At 39.2% G+C, this 15,631-nt stretch overlaps 1 protein-coding gene and 1 long non-coding RNA gene across 5 annotated transcripts in view; one reads left to right on the forward strand and one right to left on the reverse strand.

The window, feature by feature from the left end:
• The window catches only part of TJP1 (tight junction protein 1), a 161,119-nt gene extending 157,541 nt beyond the window's left edge, over positions 1 to 3,578 (reverse strand). For 2 of the 4 annotated variants that reach the window (XM_033070198.2, XM_033070197.2), the window contains exon 1: positions 3,362 to 3,578. In XM_033070198.2, the coding sequence (XP_032926089.1) occupies positions 3,362 to 3,528 (167 nt within the window). In that variant the 5' untranslated portion in view covers positions 3,529 to 3,578. The remainder of the gene's footprint in view (positions 1 to 3,361) is intronic. The other 2 variants (XM_033070199.1, XM_033070201.1) reach the window with 2 other exon arrangements.
• On the forward strand, positions 3,354 to 14,512 carry LOC117001727. Its single transcript, XR_004419113.1, has 3 exons — positions 3,354 to 3,438; positions 8,683 to 8,787; positions 13,858 to 14,512. It is a non-coding gene; the product is annotated as an uncharacterized LOC117001727 (long non-coding RNA).
• Positions 14,513 to 15,631: the final 1,119 nt, after the last annotated feature.

Here is a 15,631-nt window from a genome sequence, read left to right on the forward strand (position 1 = left end):
TTCCCTGCACCAAGAGGAGCAGAGAGGGTGTTCACCAAAGCACAGAACTCTTCAGAGGAAAGGTAAATGCTGTAAGACACAGAAGGTAATATTAGTGAGAAGAACTACTAGAAAGGATAGGATATCCTGTTGGGGGTTTTCTTGTTTTTTTCTTTTGCATTTGTTTATTTATTTGCCTGCTACCTTTGCCTTGTAGCAGAGAAACAAAATAATCAGTTTGACAAAAAATTATGGTCTACCTGTGTAGCTTCCCTTTATAATGTGATTTAGCGTTTCCCTATTGTAAAAGGACTCGGGTTGCACATATTGGGATTTCAGTAAATATTTATAAAAATTTACTAGTTTTAAACTACTCCCAGTTCAGCTGTCAGTTTTTTCTTGACCACCTTTGCAGATGTTAGTCCCTGCTGCACTCTACCTGTACTAACAGATTTATGATGGTGGGTTTTCTATCCAAATACTGTCCCTCCAGCAAGAGGATTAAAAACATCCTACTCATCTCGTTTAGGCTCCTACATATTAGATTACAACACTGCACACACACAGGAAAGGGTCTGAATCAGCAGTTCAAGACTCCAGCAGCTTCCTCCAGCACTGAGTCCAAAACTATTGCCCCAAGTAAACCTCATCATAAAATTACAAATTCCACACAAAGCAGGTTTCTGTCTCCTCCACCTCCCGCTGAAAGCCCGTGGCATAGCTTCCTTCTCGCTGTTTAATCGCCTGGTTTATTCTTGGCCAGTTAATAACTATTTATTCTTAACCCATCGTGAGATATTGGTATTTTAATTTGTAGTTCTGCTTCCACACAACACAGAAAAAGACTCACATTTTTGTGGAGGGGAGGAAAGCAGGAGAAAATTGGAGGTGACAGATGCTCTCTAAAGAATTAAGACATTGCTGTTACCTTTTTCATTTTCTTTCAGTAGGATTCAGGTGGATTATCTCCAACAACAAAGGATGAGCATTTTAACCCTTTTTTATTAAATTATGTCTTCATTTCCACTTACAATACAGATTCACACATCAAAGAGCTTATAAATCTCATTGGTAAGACAGAATTTTTTAATTTTTTAAAAGTACCAAAATAAAAATAGATTAAAAAGCACTCTGTGACTATAGACGGACTTGATTTATGTGTTTTCTTTAGGCATTTTTGAGACTTCCAGTGATGCTGTATTGGAATAGGTTTTTGGTTTATGTATTGTAAATACACACAAATATTGCACTGATTTGAGTAACAGTAACATATTTTCTCTCTAATGTTCAGATTTTCTTAATGCATTATTTGATAAAGACTGCGCACAAATAAGAAAACTTCAACATGACAAAATACCTTTAAGCACTTAGAGAAGTGCATCAGAAAATAGCATTTCATCCATACATATAAAATCTGTCCATACAGATAATGCTTAATGCTATTAAAGTTCTTAAGCAAATGAGAATACATATCATGTCACCTATTAATAAGAATATCCCAGAGACATACTTCAAATGATAAAGTAATTCACACATCTCCCTAGAATTTTTTTTTAAAAAAGTTTATCTTATTTTTCTTTGACACTTTTAGATTAAGATTTCACACAGCATTGTATTGCAGCAACATGATGTCAAGTTAGAAGTGTTATGAAATGCAATGCTTGTGGTATGAATTAGTGTGGAGTCACCATAAAATTTTGCTACACCTCAAAAAGCACAGAATCTCACCACGAAACAGGAACAATATAGAGCTGATCTAGCTCCAACTGAAGACAAGGAGTTGAATCAGGTTCTTTCAGATGTATTCTTAAAGAACACAAATATATATATAGCTTTCCCTTAACATGCCAGCAAAATAAAACACTTCCAAGACATACGAAATATTAAATAGAACAACTGCCATGTAACACTTCCCATAATTAAACTTCTCAAAGAGGTAACATACAACTGCATCCACTGCTGCACACAGACAGGAGTGGCATTTGGGGAGGGTAAAATAGGTATGCTACACTTTATGTAACTTACATAACCAGAAACAAACTACCAAATACATTGTAAAAACCTCTGATTAAAGGTAATAAACTTATCTGCATGACAAGATATTTTTGTCTACAACTTCATTTGATTTTTGTCATAACAATCAGGATGAACAGATTCATCACACTGTGTTCCATCTGCAAGGAATAGTAAGATCTGGAATTAATGACAGAAAGCTTACTAATTCCACATTGTTTCTTCAACTGATACATTTTCTTGACACTGTCTATACTAGCTGAAACTGTGGGGAGAAGCAAAGTATAAAAAAATCCACATTCTACAATCCATATAAAATTCCATTTTTGTTGCAACTGATGACATGAAAGTATTTTATTTGCAAACTATCTGTGTTGACTAAAATGACCTATCACGCCTTCTGTGACACTTCACCTTGCTTCACCAGGACCAGGTAAGTACAGTGAAAGAAAACTGTATGACCACATACTACCTTAATATCACTCCTGGTTTTTACAGGTAAGAAATTCTCAGTGTACAAATTTGTGATTGACATGTTCCTCTCAGAAGATCTGACAAGTTCACATATTTCCTCCTTATGATTTGTCCAGATGATGACACGTCCCGCTGCTCCCATGGAGCTAACAGTGGGCTCCTGCCCGCCCACGAGTGACTGGTATTGCAGTGCCATTCGCCTGTCAGTGCCCTACTCACCCACATTACACCACTACACTTTAATGCATCTTTTCATAACATGTTGTTGATTCATCCAGAAAAATCAGTTCAGCACACAATCAGCGAGCACAAAAGGAGTGAGAATCAGTGAAGGGAAACGCAGGGTTTAAGGAAAAATGACCATATTTGAACTGCACTACCTCTGGCGCTCGCTAATCTATTAGACCTGCGTCTCCCGGTTCGCATTTTCTCGGCACACTGCCAGCAGCAGGCAGGGCAGGGAATTCCGGACCCGGCTTCTGCACAGCCCGGGGCGGGAGCACACTGCGCTACATCGGCGGCCACACTCGGGCTGTCACTGTCACGCAAGCGGTGCCCCCGCCGGAGCCGCTCCCGCGCCCTCAGCCCGCGCTGCCATCGCCGCTGTGCCGGGTCCGGCAGCGCCGTGCCACGGGAGCGGAGCCTGCTCCGGCCGCGTCCTCGCCGGGCCGGGCGCGGACAGCTCCGCCAACGCCTCCCGGCGTTTCCATGCGGCCGGCGGTGAATCCGCCGGGAACTCTGTGCGCCGGCGATGCCCGCCAGGAGCCGCAGGCCGGGTCGGGGCACGGCGCCCCTCATGCCCGCGGGGACCCCCCGCCGCCGCGCCCGGCCGTCCCGCCGCGGCCCGCGCCCGGCCCGGCCCGCAGTGCCCGCGGCCCCGTTTGTGCCTACTCACCACAGCTTCCTCTTTAAGGGCATCAGACTGCCCCTGTTGGAGGCGGTCACCCCTATGGCCATCTGCAAGACAGTCAGGTATTTCTGATACTTCATTTTGCCGTCGCCCCCCCTGTCCCTGCCTCGTCCCCGCCGCCGCCACCGACAGAGTCTCTCCAGCCGCTGCATGCAATCATCAAATTTTTATTTCCAGGCATCTGCCGTCCCTGCGTCGCGCTTCTTCCCCTCCCTCCTCCTCCTGCCGCGCTCCCTCTCTCTCTGCCCCCCCGGCTCACGCTCTCCTCCTCCTCCTCCTGCCGCACTCCCTCTATCTCTGCCCCCAGCTGACGCTCTCCTCCTCCGCCTCCCGCCGCGCTCCCGCTATCCCCGCTCCAGCTGACGCTCTCCTCCGCCTCCTGCCGCGCTCTGCCCTCCCCCGGGCCCGCTCTCCTCTCCTCCTCCCGCTGTCGCACTCCGTTCCTCGCAGCCCCCCGCTCCTTTTCCCCCGACCCACTGCCGCGCCTCCCTCTCCCCGCCGCGCTCCCACCGCGCCGCGCTCCCCTGCCCCGACCAGGCCCCCCGCTGCGCCTTCTCCTCACCTGGGCTATCTCTGGGCGGCCGCCGCCTGCCCTCGCCCCGGGGGCGAGCAGGCCTTCCCCACCATCGCTGCCCGCCGCCGGGGCGCCCCCGCCGCGCTGCCCTCCCCGATTACCTGGGGTATCCCGCCCCCGCCCATGAGGCGCAGCCGCCGCGCTGCCCTCCCGCCATCAGAGGCGCGCCATGGCCGCAGCGCTGCCCGCGCCTTGCCGGCCTCGCCTCTAATCCCATTAGTGCCCAGAAGAGCCCCATGTTATTTTAATCGCCCTCCCGGCTAACGGTGTTGGTTGTGGGGTCGCAGTAACCGAGCTGCGGGGCAAACGCCTCGCCGCCTGCCGGGGCGGCCCTGTGAGGGGGAAGGTCAGCAGGAGGGTGGGGTGAGGCGAGGGCAGGTGCGGTGAGCTGAGGGGAGGCCAAGGGGCACAGCGCATCCCGCCACGGCCCCCTCAGCAAGGGCGGCTGGCAGGCAGCTCCCGCCGCGGCACAGGAGCACCCCGAGCACCTAAAAAACCTCCGGGGCCACAGGGAACAGGAAGGCAACCTCTTTGTTATTTATTTATTTCCATGTGAGGAAAATAGCTAAAGTGTGTTTGAGCATCATGGTGATAAAGCCAAACAAAAAGTATTACATTATTTTAGAGCGGTGCCCACCCTTTGGGTGCTTAAGCACAAATAGCTGAACACGTAACTGTGTCATGGCCTCAGGTGTGACACAGTTGTCAGGGCTTTAATCTGTTCTGTGCCTTCCTCCTCAAGCTCAGCACTAACAGCAGCAAAAGACAGTGGTGTCTGAGAAGTGCATTTGGAATAAGTTCTAACACCTGGTACAGCACAGCCAGAGACCCTCAGTGCAAACATCCCCGAAGTGAAAGGTGGCTCCAAGCTGGACACATTGATCAATGGTGGCGGGAAATACTTTGGCCTGGGATACCCTGTTCAAGCATGTACATAGATATTTTGCAGAGTGCAGATAAGAGCAAATCCATGCTGAAGTGACAACTTTTCATTAAGTTTCTGTAACATGAATAGGATGAGTTGTAATCCTTACCTGGAGTTGAGGTTCTAAAGTGGGCACTGTCAGCAAAGAAGAAATAATAATATTGTCACTTTATGCTCAGAGATGAGCATTTCAGTGATTTTTTTGTGTGTGAATGTATAATATATACCTGAAGACTGCAGTGGGCTGCATTCTGCCTAGGCATGTTCACTACACAGGAAGCAGAGAAGATAAATGCAATACTTAACAAGCACAATAGATTTTAATTAGAAACACAGTAGTTGCATTACTGAAATTAATGAGTTCAATGGCCTTGCATTGTCAGCCAAGAAATCTCATGTGCACAAATGTCCTGAAATTATCTATCACAAATGCTTTAAAAAATTCAAATGGCAGCTTGATGTGCAGTATGAACATGTGTGTCTCCAGCTCTCAAGATACTGCTAATGAGTTCTTTGACTTTGAAGAGCTCAGGCATTACATGCAACGAGGGATTGCTAACTTGAAATGATTAGTAAGATTAAGGAGATGGCATTAATTGTTGTTTTTAAACAATGCTCTTAGCATACTAACTGGCAAGTATGTGTCTTAGACACACAGTATATCAAATTAGTTTGAAAACCTGTAGAGATCTTACTTTGTCTTAAAACCAAGAACTGTAAAATGAACACATTGCTTTCTCCTTCTGTGTGTCTAGTCATCATCAGCTGGCTGAAAAAACTCTTGTTGCCCACGTATAAGGGAGTAAGTGTGGGCTGGATTTTGATCTCGACAGCATTAACAGAATGCTAGTGACATTGTAACTGAAGTAGTAATTTACATTCGTGCAATACTATTAAGAAAATAATACACCTTAATGGTAGCTGATGAAAAGAATTATGAGACTATATTAGTTTAAATATTGGGTGTTATTTGTTGTTATTAAATATTTGAATGTTACATCTGTTAGTTAGAAAAATACATCTCATATAGAAATTTTTTTCCAAAAAAAATCTAGTCTTGTTCTGGTTGTAGTGGTGAAATTTTCGTAGATCAGACAATCTAAGGATACGGGAAGTGAAATTTGAAAGCTGATAAACCTAGACGAAGCAGGTAAGCTCTCAGAGGTTTTTACTTCGTAAAGGACTGTGTATTAGAGAAGCTCAAACTATTCTTTTTAGCTTTTACATTAGCAAGTTTGGGACATAAATTTGTTTTAAGTATTTATATACAAAAGACTTAGGAAATGTGACAACAGTACCTTGCAGACTTACAGTGGAGCATGGGTGTATATTCAAAACTTTTTTAAAGTCTGGATGTGATTCCTATTCCTAATTCAATAGGGATTCCTAAATCTAAATTTAAATCTAAAATTTAAATTTTATAAATAATTATTCCAAAATTAAGCTCTATAGTTTTCTACTATTATATTCTATCCATCTGGTTTAACAAATTAACTTATGTTAATCTTCTGTACATATAAAGTTATGTACATATTCTGTATTTCTTGATGTGCATTACAGAGATAAAAACCAGTTATTAATGAAGACATTTTATCCTCCAGTTTTAATTGGCATTATTTCTGTTTCTCTTGTAACTGTTCCTTCTTAGTGTGGCTCCATTATATATTGCCTTTCACAACATCTTGCTTTAAGCACCAATGTTTTACATATATGCTGAACAAGTAAAAAGATCCTTTTTGGCCTCTTAGATGTACAGGCTATCTTTAACAGGAGTCAATCAGTAACTTCCAGACTGGGGAAGCATCTGGACATCGCACTGTTATCTCTGAGGCCTGCATGGACCCATTTGCTAAGACCAAAATCTAAGGTAGAGATCCATGCAAGAAGGGCTCTCTGATGCCATTTGCTGTTCTCCATGCAAACACTTTCTGTCTAACAGAGTACACTCTCCTTCACTGCAGAAAGCTGAAACACTTTTGGAACCTAGCGTGTCTTTTAAAAACAATTTAATTCCTGTTAGGTTAATATAGCTCTTTCTTAGGGTTTTTTCAGTACAAACCAAGCAGAACCATATTAATTTCTTAATTTTATTTGCTCAGGTAAGTCAGCTGCAGTCTTTACCTAGAACATGCTGTATAAACTATTTCTTACAGTCTGTGATGCCCTGGCCTGTCCTGAAGCCTGTCTCCAGAATGACCTTCCAGTGCACCTCTTGGCTCAGGAAGCAGACTGCTCTTTTACTCAGTTACAAGTTGCAATGTTGCGTGTGGCTGCTATGCTGAGTGAATGTGCTCCTGGCACTACTCCACTCATGATTGTGTCTTTACACCAGGACAGTGGTGTATCCAGACACAGTGGTGTATCCAGAAAATGGATGGAAGGAGCCCAGAAGGTAGACTTTAATGTCAGTGTGTGTGACAGCCTTGGCCTACGCCATGGTGATTTTAGACTGTTGTCAGCAGCAGGAGACTGACTCACTGAAACTCAGAGGGTGCCACTGAGGCTGTTGGACCTCAGGAGCTCCCATCAGCTGCTAAGACTAAGGAAGTGTAATTGTGGTGTAAAGCTATTTTCATCCTAAGTTGTGCCTCACATTTTTTTTTCCATCTTAATATTGATAGCATAAATATGAAATTCCAGGGAGTGCAAAGCAAGATTTTCAGCATTATCTACCCCTGCAGACTTTAGATTTGATTTCAGTAAAACATGGATTGCAGAATCTAATCTTGCTTTCCCTTATAATCAGCCATCACACAACCCTGTAGTGCCAGTTGTCACTAGGTGCCATCCTTATCAAACTCTCACCTATTCAGTTTTGACTGTGCTCACAGGATGAGGGGAAATTTAGGTCTGACTCAAAAGACTCTTTGGATACACTATAGAAATGCACTTTTTAAAGTCTTGGTTATGCTTAAATTACTTCAGATAGTGTTTTTCTGCAAGAATGTGAGGAATAAGAACTGCACTTCTAACTGGCAGTTATGTTGGTGAACAAGCAAAAATACTTTTTATTTGCTGATGTAGCTTATTTTGTTCAACAAATCTGTATAAGCTACTGTTTGGCAAAAATTTAAAAAAATAATCTTACCAGAATAAATGGCACCTTTATTAGTAACATAGTGGTCGCATCAGCAACTTCTGAGGGCAGATTAGACCTTAATGGCACATTTCAAGCATTTAGTTGCATTGATTTTTAGGTTTGCAAAATCTATCAGAACAAAATCACATGTTAAATAAACTTGTTGCTGGTTTCATGGAATATTAAATAACTTATTTTATTTGAATCCTAGGATAGTCTTGATTTTAGGTGTGCTGTGCATGTAATGGACACTTTTCATAACATTACATTATCTGTTCCATGTAGTTCTCAATACTGTGCTACTGTGTATGCTGAAGAATTAACATTTTATTTACTTCTAGGATGAGCTGTTTCCCTTGCTGACTTTTACTTTAATGATTGATTAAAAAAAACCTTGATACATGTCATGTTCTGTCCTTCTGTGGTATTTAACATGATTTGAGAATTTTTTATTACAAAGTTAGGTTTGTAAAGAGGCAGACTTTGAGACTGATAGAATACAGTAGTGACATTAAAACATGACTGATCTCCATCTCTAATTTAACCAAAATGTTCCTCTTTACTAAGGAAGGTTTTCTCTGCAGGAGTTGTAAATAATGTGAATTTATATAGGTAGTCAGTTATAGTAATAATATTAATAAAGATTTCTATTAAAGCTACTGTAACAACTTCCTTGCTATTTCAGTCTGTCATCTGTAAACTTGTTACAGCTTCCATTTTCTTTCCAGAAAGAAAAAGAGAGGAATCGTATCTGTCAAAGACAAAACAATTCCTTAGAATCTACAAGTTTTTCAGATGCAATGACTTTGGGGGTTATTTTCTCCCTTCTCAAAGTAAGCAAAAAGTGCATGTTTGTATGTTTTGTAACTGCATTTAAAATACATAACTCTGTGACTTTTCCTGAACTATTAGGACTTCTTTGTGCTCACATTAATGTATTTATTGACTATAATGCACAGGGTTTTTTTCTGGTCTCTTACTGCTTTTTTTAATATAATACATGTTAAGTGAAGATTACATAAATAATATAGAGAGACACATACAGTACCATCATAAAAAATAAACAGAAACACTTGAAGGAATTTTCCTATGGCACTTTACTAGTAGTATGACCATGTACACAAAGGGAAGTTTTCACATTTCTTTGAAGTGCCTTCATGATAAGCTGGCTTGACTGGTGGCAGAGAACTGTGGGTCTAAGTGGGTACAGTAATGAACTGTAAAACTAGCTTGCATTTTCTGAAACTATTCATCCTGATCATTTATTTGGGCTGCCAAAACAAAAAGAGGTGAATAATTTTACTTTGGAAGTAAAGAATGTTCACCTTGTATTCTCAGAAGAGAAGATTATCTTAAGTAAATTCGTTCACAGAATAAATAATTTTACTGTGGATTATCAAGAAGAAAGGGTTTTCTAGAGTAAGAAATTGAAATATTTACCAGAAACTTGCAAACAAGTGTCTGTTTCACTACAGTCAGGCATTTAGAAATGGTTTTCCATACAAATAGTGTTAGTGCTGTTCTATCAAGTCTGATGTGGAATTGCTTTATACTATTACAAGCAAATTTTAAGTTACTGCAGAAGTAAGAATACTTTAAAGTGAGGAATTCAGGCTAGACCAAAGTGGACTTGTACAGCCTCTGTCCAGTGATTTTAGCTATACCCATTCCTTGCAAGCTTGTAATACTGAGATTTTGCTCTTAAAAAAAAAAAAAAAAAAAAAAAAAAAAAGAAAACCACCCTAAGTCAAAATTATCCAAATATCACATTATGCCTGACAAACATGACCCTCTCACAGGATAAAATAAGCTTAATGTAGAAAAAAATAAGCATATGCATGAATTCCATTAGTGCTCTCTGATATGGCTTATTCATGTAGAAAACTACTGGAGGGAAGAAATCACCAAGCATACAATTCCAATGTGAGATGCAAAGAAAGAGAAGCGTAAGTAACATTGCTTCCCAGAAAAGATTCTAAGGAATAGACTGCCATCTGCAACACATCACAGTCTTAGTACACAAAGATCTAATTAATTAATCTTGCTAACTGCATGTTGGTTGAGCTGCAAGGCTCTGTAACTGAGGTGAGGTGTGATCAGACCTTGCTATGATTTTGGGATGTAGAGTTGTTAATAGCTTTCATTTTTAGATGCTGTGCCTGATGGGCAAGCCTCCAAGCACACAACATTTAAAAGAAAACAAAAAATTGTGAAAAGCAGGGGATAATTACTGTTTCCCGGAGGAAGGGTGTAATATTCTGAAAAACAAAAATTCAGAATATTGCACGCTGAGAAACAAAGAATAAATACCGTTGCCTGAACTGCTGTGGTAGTTGTGTTATAGAACCACTGTGAAAAAGCTGGAATGAGGACCCATTCATATGGTTGTACTCAGTTGTTTAGAAAAACTATTTGCTACTTTGCCTCTTCTGTCTTTTGTTTTCAGTTCAATAGTGAGTTTTGTGCATGGTACACATCATGATAAGTAAGACCAAAATGACAGAGAGTATTACTAAAATTTAAGGAGTTTTTGCTGCCAGAATTTATAAACATGCCTAATTTTATAAATTCCTTTTATATTATAAATAAGAATGTCTAACTATAATGTATTTATGATATTATAAATATGAAATTTATAAATTCAGAGCCTTATTTAGCATCTTTAATGTATTAAATTAAATGCTGAGAGAAATGTTTCCACATTCATGAGATATGTCTGAAAGTTAGCTGGATGTTTCCTGAATGTATTGAAATTGTTTATAATCCGAGTTGAAGACTGGTTTATGTCTCTAGTTGTATATTTGTGCACATATCACAAATATGAAAGCTATTTTTCACTTTCAAGAAGAAAGTTGTTCTCATTAGAGTGTATGAAGCTGTTCTCATTATCATGTGTATGACTGTTAACATTATACTATTTTAATCAGATTAGCAGTACAATGAAAATTAATGTAATAGGATTTGCTATAATTAGAGGCAAGTATACAGTAATCTACTATGAAAAGAACACCAAAAATGTCAGTAGAGCTCATTATAGGGGTATTTTTTATGGTAATTATTCAAATTTTTTTTAAAACCATGCAAAGTCTGATTTTAATCAGATTTTCTTTTTTATACAACTTTAATAAAACAATTCAACCCCAAAAATGTTATTACTATTGAAATATTACTCTTTTCTGGCCTGGAAAGAAGTGGAACTAACTACAAACAATTTTAAAAAATAGGGACTGCAAGCTACTCTTTTAATTGTCCTGTCCAAATAAAAGATATAATCAAAACAAATAGTAAAAATGACAAAATAAACAAGAGATAAATGATTTTTGCAACATAGATGAAGAAACTAAGTGTTCAATATTTATCAGTATTAGTATACCCCAAAATGTTCCTGTAATTTCAGTGTAGGGAAGCCTACATGAAATTTTGGTTCAGATTCCAGATCTAATGGAATACCAGATGATTATACTGTTATTATATACACTTCTCTCCTAACATTCTCATAGATCATAAAACATAAGATACACAAATGAAACATAACAGGTGGAAATTAGGAAATGAAAAGCTAACTTGAACTATAGCTAAGTGTAATAGCAAAAGCTTTGATGCTGCAGGGAATTTTTTTTTTTTTTTGTGAGTATCTGGGACTCCATGTGGTGAATAAATCAGCCTGAACCCAGCAGGGTGAAGGACTGGTTCCTAGGATGTCATTTTTGCTGTCATCAGTAACTAGCTGATGTCATCCGTGGTGCCACGGCACCCTGTCCTATTGGAGATTCAAAATGCAGTGCTGGTTTACAGTGTGCATCTACAAAGCATTCAAAAGACCAGTATGACAATTTTCAAGAACAAAAACTCTTCATGTTGCTAAGAATCTGCAAGATCTGGTCTTTTAGTCACTGCATTTTTAATTTTGAGGAAACAGCAGAGGTAGCATTTATAACACTCCAGTGAGATAGAGCTCTCCCATTAAGGATGTGTTTGTGAAGCTGGAGGTTATATACTAAAAAAAGAAAGACGTGAGAGAGATCAAAATCTGCTTAAAGGAACTCTTGAGCCAAAGTTTTGAAAATGCTTCAATTTGTGAAAGCCTAACTTTACACAGTATATGTCTGGGTATCCCAATTCAACTTTGTTCTATTAAAAATATTTTATTTTTACTTTGGACCAATATTTTCAATGTGTCAAAAATTTAAGATGTATCATTCTTTCAGGTGTATGCAAATGAAGAGCATAAACACTTTTTAGTGTCTTTCAAGACTATCTAATACTATAGAAAGATCTGTTACTTCTAGATACAGATATTTGAATATTGAGCAATTTTTTTACTACGTTGAATACCTAAGGGATTCACATTCATCTGTTTTTACTAACCAGTGTCTAGACTTTTCTAGATTATTTTCAGATATTTATAAACAATTAAAATGCACGTGCAGGTCAACAATTTTGCTACAAACCAGATTTTTATATCCAATAAGCAAATTTCTGTCCTCTGCTTCAGAGAAAATACAATCAATTCTAGCTTCTTTTATACACTGCAGTTATTGCTACTTTTGGCATAGATGATCTGGCTCCAAATTTGCTGTGGGTAGACCAATTTTTTTTTAATTGCCCCAGTATAAAAATAAAACTGCCTTTATGGCATTCCTGATGTTACACTATCAAATTGCATAAGGACATCCATCCTGGGGAAAGCATGAGAAGTAAAAGAGAAAATGGGAGTAATTAAGCAATTTGCCATTCACTCCTTAGCAGAGAGCACAAAGTTTTGGATTTGAGTTGTGGGGTGTGGTGTGAGTCAGTCACCTGGTTCTAAGCAAGAGAATAACACAAATAATGCACTAGTGAGTTTTTTCTGGTGATGTAAATAGACTTAGCTTTTGCTGTTACGGCAGTTTATGTAACATTTTTTCTGGTTTATGTAATATTTGCTTGATTTTAGACATTTAAAAAGCAGAAGCCTGTACAATACTGTGGGGTCAATTTTATTTGTCCAATTTAAAATTGGTCATTGCATTAGTATTCTCTGATACTGCAATATCTCTACTTCCTATCATGTTTCAAAAACAAATTAGCAAAAGGTGTGAAATGAAGTTATATTTCAATATACTCCTTTTCTTTTGTTTGCCTCTAATTATTTAACATGTTTGCTTGGATCTTTGAAAGAATAAGAAAGACCATGTTGGGGTCAGGTGTACTCAGCTGGCATAAAAACAACAAGGCCACATGGAAGCGATCACTTTATACCATGTGGGGGTCTGGTAGCATGGTCCAATCCATGCATTTGGATGAGTGTTGAGAACAGTATTTCTAAGGAGTGATTTCCTGAAGGTGACCTGGATTGTGTCTGTCCTGAGATGTGTCATACTGTGATCTGCACTGCTGCAATAGCAGTATGCACCCTGTTAACAGTTACAGGATAATTACTCTTCCCACTGTAACCTACTACTTTTTTTTCCTAATTACGCACTAGCAGGTTTGAGAGCTCACTTACTCTCTTGCCAACTAATAAATTTGCACACCATCTGCATGTAAAGAGCACCCAAGCAGTTGCAGTTAGGAAACTGGCTGGTTCTTGGGAGTTATTAATTGGCTCTACAGACTTTGGATCAACAAGAAAGGTTGCAACAAAAATTAAAATAAAGCTCTGATGGGTTTGGTTTTGTTGTTTTTTGTTTGTTTGTTTGTTTTGTTTTTGGTTTTGTGTTTTTAGTGGGTTTTTTTGGTTGGTTGGTTGGTTGGTTTGGGTATTTTTGGTTTTTTGCGTTAAGCAACCCCTGGGGTTTTTTCTGTGAATTTTTTTTAATAATATGCAAAGGACAAATGTTGAAGATTAACTTTAGGAGCCATAAATAGAGATCTCTCCTGACACCCTGAACATCTCAGCAAATCTGCTCATTTTATTGCAGTAGTGCAAACTCTTCCTCAGAACCATCTGCAACACCACTGAGATTTGAAAACCAGAACACAGAAAAAAGACCATTAATGGGTAACAATCAAGGACATTCTCAAACTCACTGCACTTATCTTCACCTCTTCATTGGTCTCACTCCCAAGTGAAAGATACAAACACTACAGAAGCCAGAGAACTTCTCTAAAGAAAATCAGCTGATTTCTCACACAAATCTAGTGTGATATTCCTCCTCCAAATTTTTTCTGGACCTTAGTGACAAACAAATAGAATTAAATAAGCAGTGACCACACAACAGAACAAATAAACAGCAGTGAATATTCAAATGGAATTAATGAAATCAAGCTTCTTATCTGCTCATGTAGCCAAAAGCGATGATGTTCCACTTATTGTGAGTGACCTCGCAGTGGCTAGGGATAGTGTTTTGCAGTGCTGCCAGTTTGAATGTGTACCAGAGTACACTGACACTAAAAGAAAACATAGCTCTCTGTAGAAGACAGAAGACATAGTGTTTATAGGAACAAAGCAAAAATACTAACACTTGCAAGTAGTCACTGCAAAACATTCAGTCTGGTGATCTGTGCACATCACTGTGACAGCAGCAATAAATCACAAGCTCTGCAACTGTTCAGAGGGAAGGTTTCCTGTGAACCTGAAGCCAAAGATTAAGGATCACATGATATTGATTCACTCCATTCCATAGGTAAGTTTCTGGCTATCTTATGCAAAAAACATATATACCATCTGTCTTGAGCATTTATGGAATGTTACTACTGTGATAGCCACACTGTGAACAAAATAGAAATAGACTTGGCTCTTGCCTTCCTCTATTTTTATATGATTACATCTCTCATTAAGATGCATTATTTTTAAATTATTTCTTCTACTGCAACTTCTGAAAGCATAGCTGTCAGCACTGTATTGCACCTTTTACCTGGTTGCCTGATCAAAGGTATTTATCTATGTACTTCCTACTGACTTCTGTAAATTTTGACAATATAATACTATTCCACCAGAATAAAACATTAAACTCTCTTATGCAACTCAAATCTGAAATATTTCTAATGGCTGGAAAACACAGTAAGAAAAATCACTCAGCATAGCAGTGGAATAGAGTTGTCCAGTAGCAAAGAAAAAAAGTTCTGCGTAAGTATCCTGATACTATTCTGGTTGCAAGGAATTTTATTCTTTTGATGGATTTAAGATTAGGTAGCACCAATGTCATTTCTCAGCTACTTGTCATCCTGCTTGATGCAGACATCTGACATCTCATGACAAATCTGATGCTGTTGAAGCTCAGCTTCTCTTGGGTGAACTGTATTACAAATACAACCAAATTCAAGGTCATAGCTAAGATTCTAAGTTAATATAATAAGATATTAAATATAATGCATAGAATCTCATTTACATTTCTGTCATCTCTTATATGAGTGTCTCTGAAGGACTATAATCGTGAATAGCTCCAACCTCAAGAGTGATGAATTTTTGGGGGAGTTGGCTACAAATGTTATCTGAATCTTCGTATAATCTTCAGATTGAAATTGCATTTTCCATTTTCTTTGCCATAGGTCTTTTACAGTGCAAAGAATGCCAAAATAGCTGACACTGCTTTTCCCTTACAAAGGCACTGTCATACTACAAATAATGTACAAATGTACAAATAATGTTTATCTGTTCACACACCTGACATGCACCAGTGACAAACATTCCTGCTCTGGCATACAGTATTATTTTAAAATTACTCCACATCCTCTCCTAACCTACAGTACATA

The sequence above is a fragment of the Catharus ustulatus genome, chromosome 12, assembly GCF_009819885.2.
Source record: "Catharus ustulatus isolate bCatUst1 chromosome 12, bCatUst1.pri.v2, whole genome shotgun sequence".
NCBI lineage: Eukaryota > Metazoa > Chordata > Aves > Passeriformes > Turdidae > Catharus > Catharus ustulatus.